A 26,279-nucleotide genomic window follows, 5' to 3' on the forward strand; every position below is an offset into this window, starting at 1 on the left:
CCTGTTGTTTTTTCAAACATCAATTCGAAATGATAGGAGCTCACCAAAGGCTTGCCTAATGGGATTCTGTGGTCTGCACATGGTTCTCATTCCGACGGGTTTTTGAAGTCTCTAAAGAAGAAGGACAGAGAGGGGTGAAGGGTGGGGTGGAAGGGGAAAAGTGAAAGGTGTCCCTCTATGTAGTTCTTTTGGAAAGGTCCGCTGAAAGCCAGAGCTGTACAACACTGTTCATCTTTCCTGTTGATGATTTGAAATTTTAAAAAAACTCATGGACATGACAACAGATGATGTAGCTGCCTTTGGGAACAGCATTCTGTGAAACAATCTTTAACTCTAACATACACCAAATGGGCGTGAGCCAAATGAAAACACGTGTATTTGCGGTAGGGGCAGCACGTATACGCGCACAAATGTGTTTATGTGCATAACTGATGACTAAACGTTAAAGGCATGACTGGCCAGAGACGTTATCTGGTCTTGGTGACAAATTGTTAAAAGTCTTTGAAAAGACGGTGACTTCAGCACTCCCATACGTCTTCTTTCATTGCTGATAAGACAGCAGAAACACACTTCAAATTAATAATGTTTCGCATTCCACGGCACAGTTCAAAGCTGTTATTAAAACTTGTCTTGTAAGATTGATTGTCAACAGCAAAGCAGCTCAAGAGTATTTTACATCAAATTATTTCATTAGCATTTCTTATACTTACTTTGACAAGGCACACACAAACTGTCAAACAATAATGTGCAATATGCATTTTCCAAGATTACTTTCGCAATGTAAGTTTTCATGTGCTTTTAATGGGTAGCTGAAGGGCAGCATTCTTAAATTGTCATCTGAAACATTCTGACACATGTCTTGGGTGTGTATTGGCTTAATATTACAAAAGTGAAGGAGGGATTGTGTTTTTTTTATGTGGTGAGGAGGGAGTTTTGACATAGGTCTTTCAGGCAGTCCTACAAATCCGCCCTGTATTTTCTATACGTAAAGGGTGGATGTAAGCCTTAGTCACGAGCAGAAAAAGAGGGAAAAGGAAATCATTGTAAATCCATTCTGATCTCTAAAAAAACGTTTCCTTTTAACAGGAAAAGCGCTTTTCTCTTCGTTGACATTTCACACATCCTCTGCGGAGGCTCCCGAGTAGAGAGGAACCAGTCTCTGAAGCTCACCTGAGTTTCGCGTCTAACGGGGACAGCTACTTTTCCTTTGCTTTCCCGCATTTGACTTCATTAATAACAGGAACGGCCGACATTACTATAAGATTTAAAACATCCGAGGACTGGAAATCTGGAAATGAAGAGAGATTTTACGTTTTTCTGTCGGATTTGGATTGGGATCGCTTGTTTTTCAGGTTAGAGTAAACGTTTTCATATAGTGTTCCAAGCTACTGAATTTAAAAGTGCATGTTAAGTTTAGTGGATTATGGCTAGCTGCTCAGAAAAAAATACAAACTTCATTTAACTCTTTGGCATGACACTGCGAAACTTTCCCTCTCCTAGGATTCTTCACTCATGGTGATTGTACAGACTGTTTATGCGACTCGCAATTATTTATTTGATTTAGTATGATGTAAACACCGAGGCCCGTCTATCTTGTTCAGATACTTTTATCAGTGAACCCGTCTACATGTTATTCGTCTACATTATGTCATTCGTCTCTCGCACATGACAATATTCTAAACCTCTGAACTGGAAACAGGTCGCAAAGTTATTGTTGCATAATTAGGCGATATCAAGAAACCATATTTCTTAAGACCCTTACAATGACAGGTTTTGCAGTCTTGACCGGTCAAAAAAAACTTTAATCAATTTTAGCTTGTACGAAGCTCATGATAGTTTGTGCTTTAGTAACCGTGTTAAATTTCTTCATCAACAGAAACACGCCTGGATGCACTGCTGTCACTTGGTATCTTGATCGTTAGTTTTTCGAACTTTTTAAAATAAAATAATATTGCGCATATGTATTTTTTGAGCTGCTAATGAGACAAATACTTGATTTTAAGCGTACATAGATATACAGTCATATGTAGAATTTAGATATTTTTCCCACAAGCCCCACGATGGAGTTACACATCTATAGTTTGGAATGTCTTGTATTCTTTTCTCAAAAGGTATGACAAAATGCATTCATTTAAAACTGACAGTAACTGGGACTTCAGCCACTGTGTGATGGTCCAGACCAAGAGATGAATTCACTAGCAGGACAAGACAACGCCTTTCTGTCATGTTCAATGTACAGTCAGCCGCTAGAGGGAGCCTTCATATTATTGTAGCTGTCGAAAATGACTTATAAGCAGTAATTAATAGGCTAACGGTCTAACCAATTACAAAACCAAATATCAAACCCTTACAATGGGAACTGATTATTTATGCCTAAATTGCAATGTGGCACCTTGGTGATGTATGTATGAATTTAAAGCTTATTTTATCTATTACAGACTGTTAAGGTAATTTCCTGTTACAACACTGGCCCACTGTTTGTTGTTGTTGTTGATGACGACGACGACGATGATGATGATGATGGATTGATCGATGAATCCAGATGATGTTGTTATAATGGGCTGAAGTAGTAAATCTCGGCAATTTACTACGTGCGCCACTTGCAACAGTGCTCACTGTAACAGAAGAAACGTAATGAAGACCTGTAGTTTAACTGCTGCGAGACCCGTATAAAAACATGTACTGTTACCTAGGTAATCCACACTGTTTTCCATTTGGACCCAAATGTGAAATTGTAGGCTTACTTGTCAAGAATCAGCGTCAATCTCCGTTAATGGCTTCCCACCACAGGAGCATAATTACATTTAAGAAGGAGAGGCGAATGTGATTCCCTTTCAGGGAGCAGGCATCGGTTGCGACGTTTTCATTCCATACAACCGCTTGGTAATTAGGTGAACGTTGGGCAGTCGCCCAATGGCATTTTTAATGGAAATTTGACTGAATGTAGAGAAATTTGAAATCTGGACTTCATCTAGCTGCATTATACACAATTAAACTGCATGATTTTTAAATTTAGGTTTGCTGGAAATAACATCTAATTAGCACGTTCATTCTTTGAGCCTATGGCTTTTCGTGTTGCAGAAGACTGGAATTGAAGTTAGCTGTGCGCGAGACAGTCATTAATCCTCGCAGGAAGTTTCCAGCGATCTTTCAACTTGATAATTTTGTAGCAACATGCACCTAGTTCAAGAATGCACATTGGCAATTAATGTCTTAGCATGTGATAATGAGATCGATATTGTAATTAGAAGCTGTAATGAAATGCCACCAGCAGACCTATTTTAAACAAAGTTTAAAAAGTTACCCCAGTTTACAAAATCGGAGGAATAATACCAGACCGATTGAGGAGACAGTGTCATTACTGACGGATTTTATAACGAAAGGTGCAGGCAGGGCAACATTTCTTTTGAGAGGTTGTTTTACACAATATGCCAGCTTTAAGTGGTGATGAATTGTTGTGGAAAAAAAAAAAAAAAAACATCTTTGTATTTATAGATATTTGGAAGTTGCTTGGGAGGACTCAGAAAAAAATATATTATGGAGCCATTGAAATTGCTTCTTTGTGCCGACAGTTATTTGCAGCTCACATATTACAATTGTATTTATCTGTTTTATTTATATATTTTATTCACCTAGACACTGTATTTTATTGAAACACTTTAAGTCTGTTACCTTTCTCCAGGGCACAACTGCAATGCTGCATTGAGGGTGTGAATCTTCAACTCACTGGTTACAAGCCAAGGGTCCTAGCTACTATTTCATAGCGCTTTACTCCTGTGCTGTGCATTTGTTATCGCTGTTTTCTGAAACCTGTGAATGCACTGTGTGCGTTCTTCATTGTTGGACCCTGTGTCATGCAGGTGAAGCTATTGAATATTTTAGTACACTGTAAAATATAAAAGACCGTCCTGTTGTTTAATAAGGGCCCAGAAGTAATCAAACAGCAGTGGACTTCATCATTTGAATAGCAATGCTCAGCAAGTGTATTTCTGGCTCTTACTCAATGAGAGATAAGGCAGTTGCTGATGTCAATGACTGATGGTGGGTGGGAAATTAAACAATACTGCTTAGAGTCTTCATTCACTGCAGCCCTGCAAACTTAAAACACCCTGTTGAAAACTGGGGGCCATTTTTTTTCCATGGGAGAACAAAGAGCAGCATGAGATGAGTTCTGCGGTCTACACCAGCCCGGCCCAGCGATAGCCCTCATTAGCTTGCTTGCTTGGGCTATTTCCAGCGAGTGGCATTAGCGATGTGAGAAAAACGGAAATGAGTTCAGACCAACTTGGACCCTGGCGGACTGTTGTGGCAGACTTCTCCTTGGTGCCACCAGACAGTCAGACATAAACAGGGAAACCAAAGCAGACGTAATCAATGGGTGGCTTCTCACTGCGGGCAGGTTAGCTTTTAATACCTTACTAATTCTTTGGTGGACGGGCCAAAGGATGCTCCTCCTTGTTCAGCTTGAAATACGTTTGGAAATGTACCTCATTCAGTCACAGTCCCATGCCAAGTCAACAGTATTCTCGTTGCTGTCTCATGGGCTTCAGTTATCATGCACATGTTTCAAAGGATGTCTTTTTCCCTCTCAGGTGATGTGAGGTGAAATATGCAAACTTTCACACCGTGTCATGCAATCTGACTCCTTATGTGACAGTGCGCTTAAGCGGCAAGTCTGCGTGCCGCATTAGGGGGAACACCTCAATGAAACAAATATATGCACCCCTGACCAACAAACTGCATCTCTCTGCTGCCCTGCTGCGCTACTGAGCTGGCCTCGAGCCTGACCACGCTGTGAGACGGGCAGTTAGCAGGCTTGAAGAACGAGTGAGAGACCCCCTCCAAAAAGGCGGTCAGCTCACGTCTCCGGCACTTGAATTAATGGCTGCCCGGAGGTTCCAAACCCGCGGAGTCCGTCTCGGCCTGGCTCTTTCCCTCCTTGAACACGTCAGTGCTTGGGAGGCTTGATTAAAAATGACATCTGTAATAAGAGCAGACAGGAGGCGTGAGATGCAAGTGCCAGAGCGGAGGGTTCAGTGTAGGTATCACCAGGTAACACATCGTGTGCTAAGTCTATTGGGAGCTCTTTGCTTTCTTTAGAATAAGCCTCTTTTTAACAAGCGCCATTATTTCGAAGTCGAGCGAGCAGAAAGATTGCCAGGTTTGAACTGCGTGGGCGACAAGAGCCAGGTGTAAACAGCATGTTGGCTTTGGGTGCCAGCGAAAAGAAAGATGTTTACACACACTGCTCCTCTGCCCGGCTGTGACAGGGCTAAAGGGAAAACCTCAGGCTGTGGAAGATTATTTATCGACTTTGTCAGGAGATGGCTCACTTAACCCCCTCTGAAGCGAGACAGATGAAGTCATACAGAGCCAGGCCTTGGTGTGGACCGGCTCTCTGTCACTAGGATGTCAACTCTCTTCACACCCCAGTAAACTAATATGCTCTGATTCTTGAGGTTTGAACATGGTAATTCAGTACGCACAGTGTTCAGTGCATTCATTGGCAGGTGGACCACTGTGTGTCACAGTGGTTGAAACTTGAGTTTTTAAAATTTAAAAAGTTTTTTTTTAACCGCATAATTGAAGTCGGCAGCACAGGAATGACCTCACTGTATGCTGTTGCTGGTTTCCTGCCCATGAGCCTCAAAACCCACACACTGCTGGCACACACACATGTACATACACACACACACACACACATACACACACACACACACGCATACATACACACACACATACGCACACACACACACACACACACACTGCTGATACACAATCACACATACACAGAGATGACAAACACTCACGTGTACACTCACAACATGACAAATACGGTCATGTACACACATACAACTGACAAGCAAACACACACACAAAGATGACAAACGCACACATATTCACACTCAGATGACAAACACACACATACATGCACACACTGCTGCAAGTGTACACAGATGTACACACATATAGATGACAAACACCCAATGCTGGCAAACACACATTAAACACATTAAAGATACATGCTGTTTTGATTGCTTAGCTGATTTGCTGAAAGTGGACTGGACTCACTCAGCCATTGGTTCATTCAGATTTTATATCATAGATCTGCTCAATCTCACGTTGCTTGACTTGGGAGGAGCCTCAGTGTAAGTCAAAGGGAAGAATCAACGGATGTTTTGTCTGCAATGATGTGCATGCACATATGCACGTGTACACACACTTCTCTTTAGATTTCTTGGACATTTTTGTGGCTTCCAAAGTGTGGTTATCCTTGCATTCAGTTCAGCACGTAACATGCAGGAACTCAAAGAGCATATCAGCCATCTGTAGCAGCTGACTTAACAAGCTGGAAGCGTATTATCTTTTGGCATACCTGACACATAAACCTGTCAGAGGCCGGGACTGAAGATTTACCATCACTGAAGATTTTCAATTCAGTATCACCGCTTACAGTAATCACCAGATATTATCTCAACAGAAGGTCAGCTGACCTAGTCTTCCAGGTGTATGCCTGTTGCTAATTGACAGAGACCTTTGAAACTAGTAGGATTTTAGCTTGTAAGGAGCTGAGCTACTGTCCTGGAGAACACTCAGAATAATGTACAAAGGTTTTTCTGTTTGTTTTCTTTATGACTGCTCTGGTCAATTCTCCATTCTCCAAAAGCAGAGAGAGGTGAAAAATACTTGTGTGCAGTATACCACCATAAGGATGGATGTTTTTTTTTTCCTCTGGAGGAACTGTCCCAGGAGGAATGATGTGACTCAAAGACTTCTAAATTAAACTAGCCATGAGTGTTTGTTTAGGCTGTGAGGTTCTGTGTGGTCACCTACAGTGAGGAGTTGGAGTGACTGTGTTGTGCAGATTTAGAGAGTACGCTATTGTTGGTACACTGCATGTGGTCATAATTGTCAGTGAAATTGCAATGAATTTCAGCCTTACTTTTAGGTGTTCTGTTCATAAAGATGTGGGACAAGTTCTTGTTATTCTGTGAGGGAGGCAGACAAGGCAGTTTTCATCGAAGGCCAATGCTACAGCTTCCAGCTGCAGTTTATGGGTTGTCCTGATGTCGCTGATTTCTCCTAGAATTTTCACTATTGTAATTAAAAGCTTTCTGACCACAGTCACCCAGACAAAGTTCACTCAACCCCAAACATGACCAAATCAGGAAAGTGTCTCAGTGTGAACCGGACCTACGAGTTGTTTATTGTTGCGTTTGTTTGGACTGCAAAAGTTCCATTTGGTGAGATGGACAGGCTTTGAAACCTGATGCAGGGCTGAGAGTCAGTTCTCCAGCTAACCACAAAGAGAATTCAGACTGTCATGGCCAACACGAGGCCCAGCTCTACAATGTAGAGCCGGTCTTGTAGTATCAGCAGGGAAAAGCTAAGGAAGGCGAGGGGAGTTCTCATATCACTTGTGAGAGCAAGAATCCCCCATCGACAGAATCCAAAGAAATGTCAGGTCAGGTGCTTCTGTCAACACAGGTGTCAGTCAGCAAGTTCTGTGCAGGGGGGGGCGTGAAGGGGAGAGAGTTAACTTCCCCAGCGGTGGCATACCAGCTCCATCTCCAAACTGGAGGGATGTGCTCTCTCTCTCAACCCCAGGATTCCATAGCTATCAGATGCTGAATTATGTGTCTGTGTAAGATATCTTTACTAACGCAATCCATATGGAGGGTTACACCATTGCTGTGACCTAGGTTGTTTCCCTTTGGTCTGCGCAAAATTAGACCACTTTAAATGATCTCATGTTACCTAATCCAGCAGAGGAATTCGCAAAAACAGAAAACGAGGAGCCCTCTGCAATTTACCAGGCCTTGTTTCCCAATCAGCAGTACCGGTGATTTCCCAGCCCAACAGTGGAAAGCAATCCTTGAAGATCTTCCACTCTAGTTTGGAGTCCCCGCAACCATCTGCGAGGCGTACAGCCGTGTCTGCAAATGGAAAGTGATTAGCACTCGGAAGACTAACTGACCTCAGAGTGCTCTCTCTCTCCTGCACTAAAAAACCCCAAGGTCCCCGGTCTGCGAAATGCCGGTGAAATATTATGTGACAGGGGCGCTGTTTTTTGCGGAGTTGAATGATCTAACCTTCATTTCACAATTAAAAAGAGAAATGTGAGTTGTTTAATCGCTGTTCTGTCTATTTGTCTTCCTTGGAGTGGATTAATGGCCTGGCTCTTAAAACCACTCATCATTTTGCGCTCAAGAGCCCTCGCTATTATCTCCAAAATGGTCTGTGTTTTCATCTCATCACCACTGCGTGAGGGTGAAAAAACAGGTGGCAGGGGGTTTATGTCGGGCATTCAGGAAAAGGACAGCATAAATCGCCTACCATGCTACAATCTATTGCGCACCCTGCAGCTGGGATATTCTCTCTCCCATTGACCAGCATGGAGTGAATCTCCATTCCGAGTCTCGGGACTACGGCAGTTGTATGCCTCAATATACAGTAACTCAGAAAACTGCATGTGAGAATGGGGTAAATGCCCATGTGCGTCCCCCAGGCGGACCAAGTCTGAGCGAAGCCCTCGCTGTCGGTTTATTTGACAGTTTCAGCGTGGTTCTTTTTTTTGCCCGATACGCCTGATGCTGGCGGTTTTGGAAAGAATTGTGGGTTTAATATCGGGGGGAAAGGTGGTTTACAAGCCCCCGGAGTCGTTAACTGCCACTTTGAGTTATCCGCTCGGTGCCAGCAAAGAAAATAATGGTGCTGGTGTGAACTCACCCCAGCGGAGTTCAGATGCAGCACAGTGCACTATGCTGACAGCAAAGCAGGCTAGACAAAATGCTGACTTGACAGAATAAAGAGATATGACGTATCTACAGGGTAAACACGTCATGGTGAATTTAGGCAAACCCGTCAGAACACCCAACCGCAATGTTAACACTTTCAAAACAATGTTTCACAATGATACGGAGGGAATCACCTCCAGGTCTGCATAAAAAAATACCAGGTTGGCAATTTTTACTGCATGTCCATCACGCAGGGAGGCAGTTGATACAGCCTTCATGGGATGTGGCACAACTTGGTCTGGAACCTGTCACACTGGCAGGTGTGAGAGAAGGATGACTTCTCCTCAAGGCCACTTAAGTCCCATAATTAATTGATATTGTTGCTATTAATAATTGATCTAATGATAGAAGTAACTGATATAATCTAATTAATTGCTGGCTCCTGCTCTGTCTTCCTGTGGGTGTGTGCATGGACTCAAGTTAACATCGTATAGCTGTCAAACTGTGGGATAGTGTAATAAAGAGCACACACTCCTATTGAACTGCGCGGCAGTTTATGAATATGTCCTTCAGTTCTGAAAGAATGAAATAATACTGAAAATATAGATTTTCATTCTTGACCACCGTGAGGCCGAAACATTACTCCACAGCGATCCATAAAACAGCCCTGGGGCCATTAAACAGGCCTCTTTTCATTCTTACATAGGAATCTTAAATTATTAGTGATAGTGGCATATTTTGCGTGTAATGACTCTCAGTTTGAGCGCTCGTGTTACACGATCTCTGCAGCGAGAGGAGGTTAGGCCACTTTTTCATTCCGGGGGCCTGCTGTGGAAGGTGCCCCCTGTCTGCTGGAGCAGAGGTGGGGGCTTGGCATCGGGGTGGTCTACGGAAGGGGTCAGAAGCTTTCTCTTGGCAGCGCCTGTCCTCAGAGAAATGTCATTAATGGAAAATAAGACCAGATGAAATCTGCTGGGTACGTTCCACTCTGTGAAACACAATCAATACAAACTGACCCCCGAAACTATATTAAATTGAAAGAAAAGAAAACACCTCACTCTGCCTTTTTCTATTGTTGTTTAGTCGATATTTCCAGCGGACAGTTTTCAGTCCTGAGGTGAGATTAAGACAATTTTCCAATACACTCGCGTGCATCCGAAGGCTGTTTTGCTCACTGTAAGTCAGGCAGTGCACTACAGTGGATTGGGCACTGCTCTGCTGACGTCATCCAAGCAATTTACAGGCACCTGACAATTCACAGGGTGCCTGAGACTGGGTGTGACGAGGGGACACTGGCCGACCCACCCGCATCCCCAGCGGAACAAAGCCAATTTGTTTTGCAACTGGCTCCTGGTCATTGTCAGCAGCTGACATGGCTGGGGTCGAACCCAGGCCACAGAGCTCAGCTTGCGCTCAGGTCGAGAGCCCTAACCACTGAGCTACTTGGGAGCCCTTCACATGCTTACATTTTTAAAGCATGTTTTGTTCTGGCCCTGGGAGAATGGACACAAAGGCTGTTTGCGCTGTGTAGAACCACACATTTTTCAGGAGCTGATGGAGGGGGTATTGGTTTACGGCATCTCCACGCTGCGGGAGCAAGGCATGCTGGGTCAGGGCTGACTCCAGGGTGGCTCGCGGCAGTGCCACGGGGGGCGCAGGGTTTTGGGTTTCCCTGGTCAGTGATACTGCTGGCCCTGTCAGGGGAAGGTCACTGGGGGTTCATGGGAAAGAGAGCGTTGGAAAGGCCTGCGGAAATTGCCCGTTTCCCCCACCCCCACCCCCCTCTCCAACTGACCTCGATCTCAAACGGACACAACACCACTACCCCCCCTGCCCTGGCTTTATTTAGTCCACTAGAAAATCTCTGCAATTGCCTACTGACCAACAACACTTCCACATGTGGTTGCATAGTCATTCGCAGTTACGGGATCAGCGGTGGTCACGTAGAAAGTAAATCTGCTAGCTCTGGAGACCCCTTCATGTCAGCAAAAGCCCATGAGCAATAATTAGTGGAGGCAGAATGCTACCTTAAAATGATAACTAGTCTGACCTTCCTAATTGTTATTTATGAATAAAAAGCTTGCAAATGTTAGCGAGGCTAATCCATCAGTCGCTGAGTGCTTTTTACCTAATTATGTCTAATGCTGTAGGATGTGCTTATGTGCACTTCATGTTAAATCATGTTAATTATTATAGAACTGCCCTATTTTAGAAAAGGTCTACACTCCAATCATACAGCAGATAATTAGAATGACAAAAGGCAAAGAACAGAGAGTTCCAGACAAACCCAAATCAAATGATTTACAGATATCATTGGGTCTGTCTGAGAGAGGAATGAGTCACTGAAGGCAGCTAAAGGGTCGAAACACAATTTGTGTTTTGGGCTATGAATAAGTAACGCTACTGTGTACAAAAGAAATGAAGCAATCGACTGCCTGTTTGAGTGTGAACCTTCTTTAAAAAGGCCAGCACACCAGTTTATACTTAAATGAAACTGAGAGCAGTGGTTCAAAATATTGATTGAACTATAAATAAATTTCTCAAGGGAAGTGCACAAAGGTAGCATCATCGCATACACCATCAAGTAAATAAGAATAAGCTGCCATTGGGTTCATGTTTATTAATTATGCAAAACCAATCAACAGATTGAGGATAATGAATAAATTAAGGTAGGCCCTCCGCCTCCCCTCTTCGAAGCCAGCAATTTTAGTTTAGTAGTTCAATTTTTGGGAAACATTAAGCAGAGACTGGAGATATTGGGTGCTAAATAACTGCTTTCATTATGAGGTGGGAGTGTGTAGCGATGGGGAAGAAAGACGAAACTGTACTGTTGAATGTTTGAATAACGGGTGGAATACTGCTGTGGTACCCTTGAGCATAACCTGAGTTCACCAGATATTCTGCTGCATAAATGGATTATATCTAAAATGTAAGTAATCTCATCTGGTTTTATCTGCCTTCCTACTAATTGTTAATGTTGCGTGTTGAGCACAAAAGTGGGCCAATTTCAGTGGTTAAAACATGGAGCGTTTGGCAAATGCACTTAGTGTGATTGTATTTGGCATTTTCATACCAGTGCAGTTGTGTTTGATACTTTAATGCCGGTGCAGTTATGTTTGCTATTTCATTGCCATCGCAATGCGTGTGGTAGTTTAATGCACTCAGTACAGCAGTGCTTGGTACTTTAATGCCTGTGCAGTTGTGTTTGGTACTTGGTGAGGCAGTATAGCATAGTGGTAAGGAGCAACGCTGGTTGAATTCCCCACTGGGGCGCTGCTGCCAGAATTGCCTCAGTAAATATCCAGCTGTATAAATGGATAATGTGGAAACTGTGGGAAATGTAAGTTGCTCTGGATAAGAGTGTTTGCTAAATGACAATGCTGATGATGATGATGATGTACTTTAATGTCGGTGCAGTTGTGTCTGATACTTTGACACCAGTGTGGTTGTGTTTGGTAGTATAATACCAGTGTGGTTGGAATAAATGCCAGCAAAGCCAACCTTGCCATTTTTTCCCAACTGCACAAGTACTTTGCCCAAGGCAAGAGGGTGATGTGTGGTGGTCAGCTGGTGTTGTAGACATTCTATACCTAGAGAGAGAGGTACTTGTCCTATTAATAGACAATTTTCTTCACATATGACATGCCCAACCATAACAGTTGATGTGAAAACTAAGATACATACACACACACACACACACACACACATATACAAGTGTGGATTGAAGTGTGGATACATACACTCAGTGTGAATTTCACAGGTGTGAGACAATACTACAATCAGTGTCAAATTTATTTTATTAATGGAAGGAATTCAACAAGGCTCATTCTTTCTTGACTTTTGAATTCTGCTCTCTTTAACTTCCTCTGTTCTCATTGCTGTTGAATACATCTTCCATACACCGACATCTCATTCAACACTGGCCCACTTGCCTCTTTTCATTACATTACATTACATTCATTTAGCAGATGCTCTTATCCAGAGTGACTTCCAGCACAAAGGAGCAGCAGTGTATCCATCCAAGTTAGCAACAGTGTCAGACCAGGCTAACAACACTCCCAGACTGTGAATGTGACCATGACACCATTCAAGCCCTATCACAAGTTAACTTGTGCTAACCTGACTGGACAGGCTAGAAACTAAGGGGAGCCAAGTACACACACTACCATACATAACAGTCACTACATCACAGAATCCAAAACACACTGCAATACTACAAGTAAAATAAACAGCAACAAATATAAGTAGGAGGTTTTCCCACAACTGTGCCGACCCAGCCTGTTTGTCTAGCGATTGACCATTTTTTGCACTCTGTGAGAGACTTGTCTTGCAACATTAAAATCAGGGTCTTAAGCAGTTCTACATTGACTGTGTACCTCTTTGTCAAATGTAGATTGCACAAAAGCCTTAGGAACAGTGCTCTGGTTCTCATGAAGCATGCTCTCGCTAATAGCATTTATGAACTGGCGTTTTTAAAATAGATAGGGAAGAGACAGTCCGGCAAATGCAGGCGTTGGCGCCAGGATATCCAGGCTCATCATGAGCTGTCATTGTCACCTCCAGCGTTTCAAGGTTATTTACAGGGCTTGTTTTGCTGCGCTTCGCCCTGGCAGTCACTCTGCACATAAGAAGGCTGACCTCTGACCCCCCCGTACGGGAATTGTCACCAGCACAAATCGTTCGCCGTGACGGGCGAGGGGAAATGATTTGAGGATAAATATGATGACACGTGAGAACAGAGAGCAGCAATGAATGGATGAGAGGTGTCTTGTGGGCCCATGTGGCAGGAACAGGAAGCTGTACTCAGGGACGCTGGGGGGTGGGGGTGGTGGGGGGATGGGGTAGGGGGGAGCTGTGCGTAGGAAACCCCGCACAGATGGTCCCGGCGACAGCCTCACTGCACATGTATCCAGAGAGAGGAAAGGGGAAAAAGCGCGGCAAATGCCAAAGCTTCCCGTCCGGTTTTGGAGCTCTCCCATGCCGGACGGAACGACGGGAGAAAAATCAAAGCCGGCCTCCGACTCTCGCTGGCCCGGTATCCCAAAGAGGAGGGAAGTGGGGCCTTGTCGCTTTTTTTTTCTGTCTCGGTGTGCGACGCCCTCCCGCCCACCATATTAGAGTGTCGGACAGCCCCCTCCATGGGGACCGAGGGATGCTGACTCCGCAAATCCGGGAGGAGGTCTGTTGTGTGGCCTGGCTGCCCTCCAGTCGTTGGCCGGACACAGTGCTATTTCAGAACACAGGGGGCTCTAGGTATGAGCCCCAGTTCTGTGACACGGAGGGGATGGAATCTGGCCTAGCCAAAGTGCCTTCCACCTTCATTAATGTGAACCCCACCCCTGGGTCCCCAATCAAACCAGACTGTTTTCATCTCTCCTCCATGTTCCATTCAGCAGACATAAATTTCTTGCCTGCTCTTTCAAGTGAATATCTCAGATAACAAAAGCAAACGCAGACACCATAGCATCGAGATCAAAAACAAATAGAAAAAAAGTTTAAGTCTTCAAAACTGCCTCGCTTTAAATGCTTAAAAACTGTACTTTAATGTCAGTGACAAACCAGTGCTGTGTTTAAATCCTGTCTGCTGAAATTTGGGGCTCTGACAGAAGTATTCTTTGTATCGTAAAAACCTGCGTCTGTGCATCCTCCTTCCTTCCAGAGGATTCATCAGAGAGACTGAAAAACAGAGAACAAAGGAAATGCACCCCACACGACATTTTTCTGTCTGTGAAGGGAGGAAATGAAAAGGCAGAAATGTTAACAGGAAAGCAGGAAATTTGCCGGGAAGAGAAATATCTGCGTGCATGAAAGTGCTCCACGTTTCCTGTGGCAAAAAGGACAGATCTTTTTCACTTTGTGGTTTTAGGGTCCAGCGCAGCACAAGACACATTCTTCATCATTCTCAGAATAGTAAATGGTAATGTGTCAGATGGCCACCACCAAACTGAGAGTATGATTAATCCCGTCTCTGCGGGAGACCTCTATGTTAAAACAGGCAGGACAGCTTTGATTTCAACACTCCCTGACAATGACAAATCGATGCTCTAACTGCTTAGCTTACTCAGCAGAGGCCCAACCCACACGGTATGTTGAAGACAAGATTATCTCTCCAAATAATCTTCAAATAAACCTCATCAATCTGTCTTGATCAGACTGGTACCCACAGCTGCAGAGGAGAATATGAAAATGAATGGCTGCCAAGATTTGGAGAAAGTAACTATCAAACCCAGGAACTGAGGGGCTATGAAAGCTCCAGACTTGAGGAGCAGCACCTTGTAGTCTTACCATTAAGCAGTGCAATGCCAGGCAATTTAGTAATCTGTGCTTGAATGGTTTCATTATGGAAAATTAAATATTGATAAAAACTTCAACATATTTGACACCTTATGAAATGGCTATGGGTAAAGATTTGCAGGCATGAAGCTCTGTGTGTGTGTGTAGCTGACACACTAAGAGAGACTTTCTGAGTGAGAGAGAATCTGATAACAGATGCATTATCGTGAACCATGGGAAAAATATTTCGGACTGTTACAAAAATCCTGAGGAGTCCTTCCTCAAGACCAGATTTCTGGCTGTTACTGCCGGGCTGCTTAGTGGACAGTGGTTTTTGCTATCCCCAGAGAAAAAACGCAGCATTCCATTGTGCTGTTGTTGACTCCCAGTCAAAAGACCACGATAGGCTTGTCTGGGGTTAGAGAAGGTGCCATCCAGTTCAAAAGTGAGACTCAGAAAATCCCTCTCACTGCCCTACATCCATCTCAGTTGGGCTTCACATTCCAGAGCAAATTTGTCTCCAATTCAGGCTTATTTGCTTTACTTTTTATTACACATTGGGTAAACACTCCACTCCTCAAGGGAGATAATGTGTCTTCAAAAGACCATTTGCCTGGAACACCAATTTTTTTGTGCTAGTTCTGGGATCGTGAAGCTTAATTAAGCTTGTTATGTAGACAAAAATGACTTCTACCCTAACAGTGATAGATTCTGTGCATTTTCCTGGCAATAATAATTGCACATACCACAGTAATTCTGACACAAATCTCCTAAGGCAAGGCATGAAACTCGATCATTCCTTATGACATAGCATAATAGGTGCAGTAAAAGTTATACCAGGTCTTCTTCAGCTTGAAAGCTTTCATTACATGTAAAACTTTAGACATGTGGTCTAAAGCTGGGAAATGTCACTAATAATACAAAAACTCACTATAAAAGTTAACATATACAGATAAACACTATGAAATATAATACAATCTCACAATCTGAAGAATACATATCAGCTGTCCACAGTTTAATTTAAAATAAGCAGAAAGGAAATGTATCTATTTTTCAGGTTTGCCCTTGAATGACAAATATTTCATCAAAAAAGTGAGATGGGAGCAATGTTGAGTTTACCATGGGTGCACATCTGTTGTTTCTACAGGTGCAGTGCAGCCCGAATGCAGATATAGACGATGTGTTCTGTCGCTAATCCTGTGAGAGGTTTTTGAAATCTTTCCATCTGTATCAACAGTAAATGTTCACACATTGCAAATGTGCAGGTTGCCATCTCCCTGTCTTTTTAAATGGTATTGTGGCTTTTGAGCAAACTTTACTTCTCCGTTTTGGTTTTTAGATGCTTTAAACCGAACTGTGTATTAGCATATGGCCAACTCTGCACATAGCGGTTTCTGAACGTGACACACAGAGCTGATATTGATCTGCTCTTGATTATTAAATGGTGGTGCACTCCAGTCTTTAAGATAGCAGCACTCTCCTGGGGAGAAGTTCTTGTTTGTGTTGATTTGTTTAATGGATGACTGGGATGTAGGGATTACTGCTACTCCGTCGAGATAACCAGAAGCCACAAATTAAAGCTGCCAGTCAAAGATCATGTTGTTTTCCGTCCCAGTTTTCTCACCCAGGCCATTTTAATAATGCGCATTTAAGATGAATGGGGTGTACAGCCTGGTTAAGAGGTCCAGTGTGAGTTCATGCAATGCAGTGCCGAGATCGATTGAGCGATTGCCTGTTCTGGCTCAATAAACTGAGTTAGCAAAGGTAAGCAGCTATAGCTTTATTGGTATAATATGGATCAAGCTAAAATTCACCTTCAACAATAAATTTATGATAGCAACAGTTGTCACAATTGTGCATTTTTATCAAAAGCAGGTCAGTTGATTTTGGGGTGGGTCAGTGGGTTAGTATATGAGCAGCAATGAATTTCTACCCCAGTAGGGTAGCGACCACTACACAATATGAAATCGAACAAATTAGCTAGCTAGCAGGGAGAAAGTCACCCGATCACATTGGGGTGTGGGTATCGAAGACACCGTTGAATGAACTTTTCTCTTCAATCATCGGTGCTGAAGACATGCGATACTTGGTTATTTAGTTCAGCCGAGGCAATGAGTCTGTAAAAAAAAAAAACATATGAAGCCATCTGGCATCCGCGTCTGGGGCCTGGTCTCCTTATTTACTGTCTGACAGCTGTTTAAAGAAAAAACAGCAATATCAGGGCCGTGCCATCTGAGATTTGAGCTTTTCAGGGGCGATGCCCTAGGATGCTTTTCAGGACGGAGTAAAATGAGCCCTTTGGGCAGGAAGATCATGCATTTCCAGCAGATTTATGGACCAAATGACACCCGAGTGCCACTAGGTATTCCATGCCCCTCCCAGGAAAGGCCTCGGAGAGTGCTTACTGAATTGAAGCCACTATCCGCCATGCAAAATCAATTTCACGGGACATATAGTGCAGCAACACAAGAGACATTGTTTTGCTTTAAATGTATAATATGATTTTGCTGGGCGATACCCCGTGTTATCATTACTCTCAGGTTGATGTGTGTTCGAGGCGCACTGCCTTACAGGTAATTTGTGCTGTCCTGAAAAGCAACTAGTAGGCCCCACCCTCCCGTGTGAACTTCCACAAGACTTCAGCTCTGGCTACAGAGCAACATTAGCATGGCTGGGTGACATCACTGAGACACCTGGAAGTGGGGAGCTGTATACTTTCAGGAAGCTGCTTTTAAGGTCTCCACTTAAAACACTTCATTGCAGCTCAAATAATAGCAGTGGAGTACTTGCTGGGCATTAACTGAGATGTCCCAGCATTAAATTAGATGTCAAATCTATCTGTGTTAGAGGCATTAACCCTCTGCTTTCTCTTGGACCCAAGCCAGCACATACCTGTAGCATTCTCACAATGCTATGAGAATGTTATGTATTGGCTGGGATGGGGAGTCTTCACATCTGTCTTATCCATGTAATTGGAATTCAAGAGTGATTTCAGGGAGGTCCACCTCAGTCTATCTGCTCTAGCGGGGCGTATTTGTGTGTCAGTCTGACAGAGTTCGCCAACACCCTGATTATTGACTTAGCTGACTTGGGAATTCTGGGAGCGGGAGGTGCCAGGATAAGGAATCTCACTTCACTAATATGAAAGGGGCCCAAATCTAGCAACTCAGCTGGGAGTGGTGGTCAGAAAAAGGGCTGGTCCAAAATATCATTTTTCTTTTTCTCGTATCTGACCTTTTTTTATAATCTGAATGAATAAAGGTACCCAAGAATCTCAGCGCTCCAGCAATCTTCTCTGGCAGCTACAGGTCCTAGCCGCGGATAATGGGGGTCAATGTCTCCATTGAAGGAGAGGTGGATGGTGGAGCAAAGTCTGTCCTCTTTGTCCCCCAAGTGGACACACCCCCACTAAATGTGTTGATTGTTTCATTATAGGCCATGTCAATAATGTTTTCTAAAATATTATCAAGATATCAAAAAATTTTTGCCGAGTTGCTGATAAAGCTGAATCTTATACTAATGCTTGGCTGGAGTATAACTCATCAGTGTGCAATCAAGAAATGATACTTTTATTGAATATAAGAGACTTTGTTAAACTGTTTCCAAATATGTAGTGACTTCTGGAAGCAGAAGCATGAAAATCAGACTTTCTCAGGCTTCCACACCACAACTGGTTCCCTAAATCGAGCTGTTTTGGACCTGCTTGCTGCTGTCTTATTCGAGAGGTGACGTAATAGTTTAAGAAACAGATCCCACAGTTCAAGTTCAGATGAACTGGCTGGGGAGTTCTAATTGACCTGAATTAATATCATCAAGCTGAGTTTCTGAGTGCGCACCGAATGAGAATCAGGAGGTCAGGTACCTGGAGAGTCTGTTTGCAATTGTCTGAAATCACGTGTCCTTCCCGGGCCCTGACAAAGGTCCAGCTGCTGCTCTGAATATCTCTGCTGTGATGACAGAGTGGACCAGTGTTTCTTAGAAACGACAACATATGGCACCAGTTGATGGAATTCAATGTGGGAGCAGTGCAATATTACCGCTGTCAACGCAGGTTGTTTGCACTTTCATAAGTCACATCATTTGAAACGTCTTGGTTTACAGTGCAACATTAATTTCTCAGCGTGGTAAAGTTCTCCTTTTACTCTGGTGCAATAAGCAGCCCTTTGTCCATGTTATTCCAGTGATGTGTGGGACCCGTGAGTACGCCTTCACATTGCCAGGTGATAATGCTTGTGAAATTTGATCAGGGGTTTCTCCCGGGAAAATGCAAGAAAATTGTGCAAGAGTTAAATTGACTGTAAGTGCTCGCCCACAGGGTGAGCAATGTAGCGCTTTTTTTTAAAGCACTGCTTCAAGTTGTAAAGTCTGAAAGATGTGATTGTTCCTACCACACCTTAAAGCTGTTCTCGAATGATGACGGCGGTATCTCACTGGAGATTCGAGAGTCCCTGGACATTCTCACAGTCGCTGTAAAGATCCCCGTGGCCGGTGACCTCACGTGTATGCCATATTTTTGGAAAGACCAAAAATATTTTTCCAGGCAGAAAAAGGAACGGAATTTATTCCCCTGCTTCGTTAAGTAGCAGTTTGTTTTTTTCCTTGTTGTTGCCGGATGGTTTAAGGAAACTGAAGTGTTACACACAAGCAAGAAAAGCAGAGCTCCTGTAAACACACTCACAAGGAGAGAGATAGAGAGAGAGAGAGAAGCACTGACAGCAGACAAAGGTCCCCAAACAACTAGTAAGATTTGGCGCTATAGATGAAGTGTAAATATTTCATTTGCATTTGTGGTGAAGTTGGTCAGCTGGTTCCTGAAGGTGGACTTAAAGGAGAGCAATAGACAGGAGAGAGAGAAGAGAAAGAGAGAGAGAGAGAGAGAGAGAGAGACCTGGCCTGGGAGTCATCAGGCTGCTGCCCTCTTTATGAGCAGTTACGTGGACTGTAGGAAATGTAAACTTTGGCAGGGCTTAGTAGGATCAAATGTTGGCGGGGAGATTTACGCAGGGAGATGTGAAGGCCGAATGGGGTCTGTATGGCCGCAGCAGGGGCCACAAAACAAAGGGGCCTGCAGATTGTAGAGCACAGAAAAAAATAATGTTTGCTTTGATTTATTTAGCCAAACATAAACAACCGTGACCTGTGCACCATGGATCATAGTCATAGTCATAGGAGTCTGGCCTCAGGGTATTGCAATTAATTCATTTGGATCATTTTAGCTAAATGAGGTTCTGATGTTTAAATACAAAACATGGGGTGTGTAAAAATTTGCCAATACAAATATTAGCTATTTTAATTTAAATAAATTAAATTGATATGGATAATTTTGAGGTAGAACATTGAACAACTGAAGTTTCAGCTAAACAAACCAATCATCCTCATCAGATATTTATGAATGACTTAATTAATGGAGTTTTCAGAGACTATATGCAAGGTATCATTCCCAGAGCTAAATTTTGTTACAACTGAACGGATCCCAAGAATTTAGTTTTGTGTGTGATCATTCAGGTTCAGTTCTGAAAAGCACAGCCTTATTCCTCATTCCCTTAGAAGGTTCCTTACCATAGTAAGTGTGTAGGCCTGCAGCACTGTGGTTCACAACTGGTGAGCATTCCGTTTAGGTAGAGAGTATGTCTGGAACACAGTGGAGGCTAACAGGAAATGAAAATTCCAGATAAAGCCAGCTTTGATCGGTGGAATTACAATTCCTGTGTTGTGGCCAGATAACTAAGAAAGCAACACACAGAGCTAGCGAAACATGTCACTGGTGATCCCGTGATGGGTCACTGGTATGGCGCATGTTTGTGAATAATGTGTATCACCCTGTCTGTTCATGGCATGATAAGAGAGCTTTTGGTGAGAGAGACAACAGGGATGTCAAGGATAGGCCTTGGCCCTGCATTGAGGTGGTGAGAAGTGGGGTGTGAACGTCCTTGTGTTCATGACTTGCACGATTTGCCTAGGGTGCCCTGTGCCTTCTGGGAGGGGAGGAAGTTGCCCCTGAGGCCTTGCTTGTTCATGGAGATGGAGGACATGACCCACATGGAAAAGATCCGATGCTGTTGCACAGAAAACACGCCGTATGAAGAGTCAAACACACACTTGAAAGGAAACGAGAGCACTTGAAGTGTGTTTGCACACAGAAAAAATGTACACCATGAAATGCGGTCATATACACTGATGTTGCTCGTTAAAAAGTGGTAAAGATTGCATTGTCAGCACTTTGCTCCATGCTCACCAGACGGATGATGTTCCATCTAGGGCAATTTACAATCTCTCAACACAAGGCAATTGCCAATAAAACAATTGAAATTTGAGGAATTGCCAATAAAACAAACAAGAACCAATGAGTCTACATATAAAGAAGCATCAAGGTTCTTGCAATCTTTTTTTTCTTTTTTCTAACACTCTGAACCTCACAGAGCATAACGAATGATCTGTTTAATTGGTACCACTCTAGACTTCACAGAGCAATAACGAATGATGTATTTAATTGGTAACACGCGGGGTGCATGGAAGTTGGATGAGTTCCCTGCTGGCTTCAATATATCTCACTTATCATAGATGTGTCTTACAGCGCACCCCACCCCAGCCTGCCTACCCCCCCCCCCCCCCCCCCCCAAAAAAAAAGATCTCTCGTCAACTCCAGAAACATATCAATCTTTTCCATATGGATGCATCTGGCAGGCGCTCGCCCATTGCTGTTACACATTCACTTTACATTAAAAAAAACAACAAAAGAGAGAAACGTTCTCAGAATCACACATCAAACAAGCCATCACCTGAAGCCAGACTGTGCCCCCCCCCCCCCCCCCCCAGTCTTATTCCTTACCTCTCTCTCGACAATGGATTCTTGGCTGAGGCCGTGAGTGGCTCCTTGAGGTTTGCTTAGTGTCATCTTCCCTCCCAGCTCTGTTATTTCTTCCAGAAGTCAACGTAAAAGAGCTCCAGATGAGCTCTGTTGAGCGGCCCCTCGAAGATTGACACATCGAGATGCAAAGCACTCTCTTTTTTTAAAAAAAATAATGAAAAAGAAAAAAAAAACCTTCGAACTTTAGGAGATGGCCATCGAGTGGGAGGATTTAGGCTGAGTGAGGGGGTTTATGTTGACAAAGATCAATGATCTAAAGGAGGTGAATGATGCAACTTGACTAACGTGCAGCTCAGTGTCATTGACCGCGATCTTTTTTGCCGGATGAATATGTGCACACCTTGGGTCTCGAAGTGAGGAGCACAGGGCTGAATGTCACTGTCACATTTTATTTTGAACCTGTAAGGGAGAGAATACAGTGACATGCTTTAAGGACCTGATGAATTACCTTCCTTTCTCCGGTTTCCTGTTGTACGTATCGTACACAGAATGGAAACTTGATGTTAAATAGCGCATGCAACATAATGACTTAGAGGAGCTATAAACTGCACAATGGGCATGCTGAATGTATCAGGCACCATCATACACCCAATTGCAGCTTGTTCCATAACAATGAATGCTTTGCTTTTATGGAAAAAACTAGTAAGTGGTTGCTAGGGAAGTGTCACTTGCTCCTGGGTGAATGTTATGTCAAGTGTGTTATATAGTTCTTCAGTGTTGAAAGGGCAGACTGTGGAGCAGTCAGTTAAAACATATAATTTAAGAAGTAAATAATGAGTTGCTAATATTACCAAACTAAATGAAAACAGTTTATTTGTGTTACATGCTTTACGCTGTTTGTGAGCAGGTGCAATTCAGTGATTGCTGTGCATTCTTTGACTGGTTCAGAGAGGAAGCAGAATTTTCTCTCACCCACTCCTGAGAGAAGAGGAGGAGATTCCTAGTCTGATTAACTGCCATGTTGCTGTTCATGACAACTTTGTGATGTTGTGCTGTGCTGGTGAAGTTAATTTAACTGTTTTGTTTTGACCTTAAACCACATCTTCCAAAATGATGGCAATTGTTGCCACAGTGAAATTGACTCTTATTACCATGAAGGCATAGGTAACAAAGAGCAGATTTTAATAAATGCATGGATCTGTCTCTCTCTTCAATTGTCAAGGTGAACATAACTGTAATCAATTTATTCCTTTTAATGCATGCTGTTAAAATTTCCACAGATGTTTTGTAAACTTAAATGAGTCAAAAAAAAAAACCCAGACACTTAAAGCTCAGAGTGGAGTCACTTCAGTAATTCTTCAGGTGTATTGTCTCTCTTCACCCACTATTGCCGTAGTGATGTGTGAGTTGAGATGACTGTTAATCAAACAGCTGGAAATTAAATCTTCACTATTAACACAATACCATTTGTTGGATGTATTAAGAAAGAATTGTCAGCATTAACAAGAAATCCTATCAGTAAACACATATAAACACATTTCGAATACCTGGCAGATTCTGAAAAACTCCTTAAATGAATATCACACTACATAAATCAACTCCACTAATCCTTGTGTTCCAGTAATGATTTCTTAAGGAACTTTAAATTCCTGGTGCCCAGAAGGCATTGTAACTAGTGGGGGGTCTACAGTATATAAGGAAAATGTATGATTTTTAATGAGGCGGTACACCATACCAACATCTAACTGTTTGGAGTGTCTACATGTAAGTTCCTGGCATGAAATATAAAAGCTACGAGGAAAGACTCAGGTTACTTAACCTATTTAGACTAAGCGAGAGGAGGCTTAGGGGTGATTTAATTGAGGTATTTAAATTTATAAAAGGAATCAATAAGGTTAACTATAATAGATTCTTTAGGGTGAGTTCAGTCTGGAAAACAAGAGGACATAAATGGAAACTAGTTAAGAGTAAGTTCCTTACTGATATAAGGAAATATCATTTTACACAAAGAGTTATCAATACATGGAATAGGTTGCCAGGTCATGTAGTTGAGGCAGAGACCCTTGCTGTGTTCAAGTCTAGACTTGATGCAGTTTTGGATACTCTTTAATTAAGAAATGGCGAGCTTAGTTGGGCCGAATGGCCTGTTCTCGTCATCATATGTTCTTATGTTCTTGTGTAAGACATTAAGTTAGTGTCTACATGTAAGACATTAAGAGAAATCAAAGAGAATTTTTCTTGTGAGCTCAGCAGAACCCACGGGCTGAAAAAATGATTTAACAGAATGACAGCAACTCCATGGGGGATGATTACTTTAGTATATAATGTTTTGAATTACAGCATGCCTAGGTATAATAATTAGGTATAATAAAAGTCATAAACATAAATTGGAAAATTTGCCACTATTGCCAACAACTATTTTCCGGTGGACCGGGGTAACCTTATTGAAAACTTGCAAACTCTAATATCAACAGAGCATAGACTAATTCAGTTTAGTAATTCAGTTTCAGGAAAGGAAAAACATTAATGTATTAAATTGGATCCATTGAACAGCTGGTACAGGATGGTGAAGATACACTGAGGTTTATCAGGGTTTGATTAATCATTATCTGAAAGCTCTTTTACAGAAATTTAGTTTTAAACCTCCCTTTAAAAGAGCACACAGATACACTGACAGTAAGGGGTAAGGGCCAGTCCATGAATTTGGGACGCTCCCTTCCCGTCAGTGAAGAAGCCAGGGCTCAGAGCAATGCATTGATGATGCGGATCTGTCACGGTCTACTGGGGAGGACCATGGTCAAAGGGGCAGGGCGGTTGGGGTGGGGGGGGGGGGGGGTTGAATTGGGCTGAGCCAGGAAGCCGACTCGGAGAAAGCGGCCTTTGGGGAATTACGCCAGTGGTGAGACACGTTAAAGACCTGCATGAGTCATGCAAGAGAAACAATTGAGCAAAATCTTTTTGTTTCAGCAGAGGTGGAATAAATCTTGCGACTTGGCCGTGGTCAGGGGGCCAGGGGCCAGCGGAGCAGCAGTAGCCCCAATGGTTAAGCAAGTCAGTAGAGTTTAATGGGTCCTGGTGGTCCTTCACTCACTGGTTAAGGTCACTGAGTGCCGGGCAGAAACCATTATTGACCAAAACATGATCTGAGTCATATCTCAAATAGTCAAATCCTTTGGTCATCCTCCGGCTGCCTGGAAAAAGTGCATAGCAAGGACCTGAGTTGAAGTCCCTCTGAAACATATGAATGAAATGGCATACATGTGTGATATTAGTCACTCTGAAAATTTACAGCACATAGGCAGTCACTGACATCAGATGCTTGTTAACATATTCTCAATAATGATAATTCCCCTAACCTTTAATATAAAAAATCTTTCAGTTGTGATGTGGCCTTCTCTTAAGACTACAACTCAAAAACATCTAGCATCATAAAGTAAGATTGAGGGCAACAGCACATTAATTCAGGAGTAGCTCTAAGTTGCTATTTTTCCATTAAAAGAGAGCAGTGAAGCAGAAGTCATTTGGCTTTTGTAATTTAAACAAAATGACCCTCTAGATGTATAAGAATAATAACATTTTCAGCTCCTGTAATTCATCTTGATTATTACCCCCGCAAACAATTAGTTAACCTACAGTCCTGCTGACATGAATTTAACTCAGTCAAATGCCTTGGGAGGCGTTCTTCAGCAGTTTTTTCTCTTGCCGATTAAAATGGATTATTTAAGGTTGCTACATGTAGGATTTTTAAGTTTTCTGCTCCAAGCGTCCTGCAGACCAATGCTTGCACAGTCATTCCTGTGGGTGTATCTGTTGCTTATTCTTGTTTAACCAGATCGGTTTTAAATAAGATTCGTTATACACCTCAGTGCCAGGCCAGGCATTAATGACTCAATCATACTTAGTCTTATTTTTTTTTTAAAGGAATCACTCTCTGCTTAGCCAAAACCAAGGGATTATAGAAGCTGGGGACTGACAGAGGTTAAAATAGATGCACATGCAGAACCAGAACAAAACAGTATCCAAATACCAGCTTGGCAAAATACATGTCTCAAATGAGACTGGCGTCAACAAACAAAGCTGCAGAGTGATTGTTCACCCTTAATTTCACTTTCCTCTTTTCCCCAGAATGTAGCCCCTTGCTGTCGTTAAATTGTGCACCGTCAGTGATTTGTTTTCATAATTGCGGGGGAGGCCTGAAAACATAAACGGGGTTCCGTGATACAGAGGCAGGGGGCCCCCCCTGCTCCCCCTGGGGCCCCGCAAATTGCCAGGCGAAGCTAATCGATAATGGGAGCGAGCCGCAGTTCCTGCGTCCTGTTAAGGGGGTCCCGCTTAAATTACTTCACAGCGGTTTTTGGTAGAACGGGGGCCTGGCATTCATCTAATGAAAGCCAGAGCCAGCCCTCGCGATTTGGCTGTTGAAGATATCAATCAGCCCCGCGGCTTGCTACCGCAGCATC

The 26,279-nt window shown here is 43.0% G+C and overlaps 1 protein-coding gene across 2 annotated transcripts in view; it reads left to right on the forward strand.

The window, feature by feature from the left end:
* Positions 1 to 1,129: 1,129 nt before the first annotated feature.
* The window catches only part of flt4 (fms related receptor tyrosine kinase 4), a 59,166-nt gene continuing 34,016 nt past the window's right edge, over positions 1,130 to 26,279 (forward strand). For both annotated transcript variants that reach the window (XM_036548406.1, XM_036548407.1), the window contains exon 1: positions 1,130 to 1,352. In XM_036548406.1, coding sequence (XP_036404299.1) covers positions 1,295 to 1,352 — 58 coding nt within the window. In that variant the 5' untranslated portion in view covers positions 1,130 to 1,294. The remainder of the gene's footprint in view (positions 1,353 to 26,279) is intronic.

The sequence above is a fragment of the Megalops cyprinoides genome, chromosome 16 (assembly GCF_013368585.1).
Source record: "Megalops cyprinoides isolate fMegCyp1 chromosome 16, fMegCyp1.pri, whole genome shotgun sequence".
NCBI lineage: Eukaryota > Metazoa > Chordata > Actinopteri > Elopiformes > Megalopidae > Megalops > Megalops cyprinoides.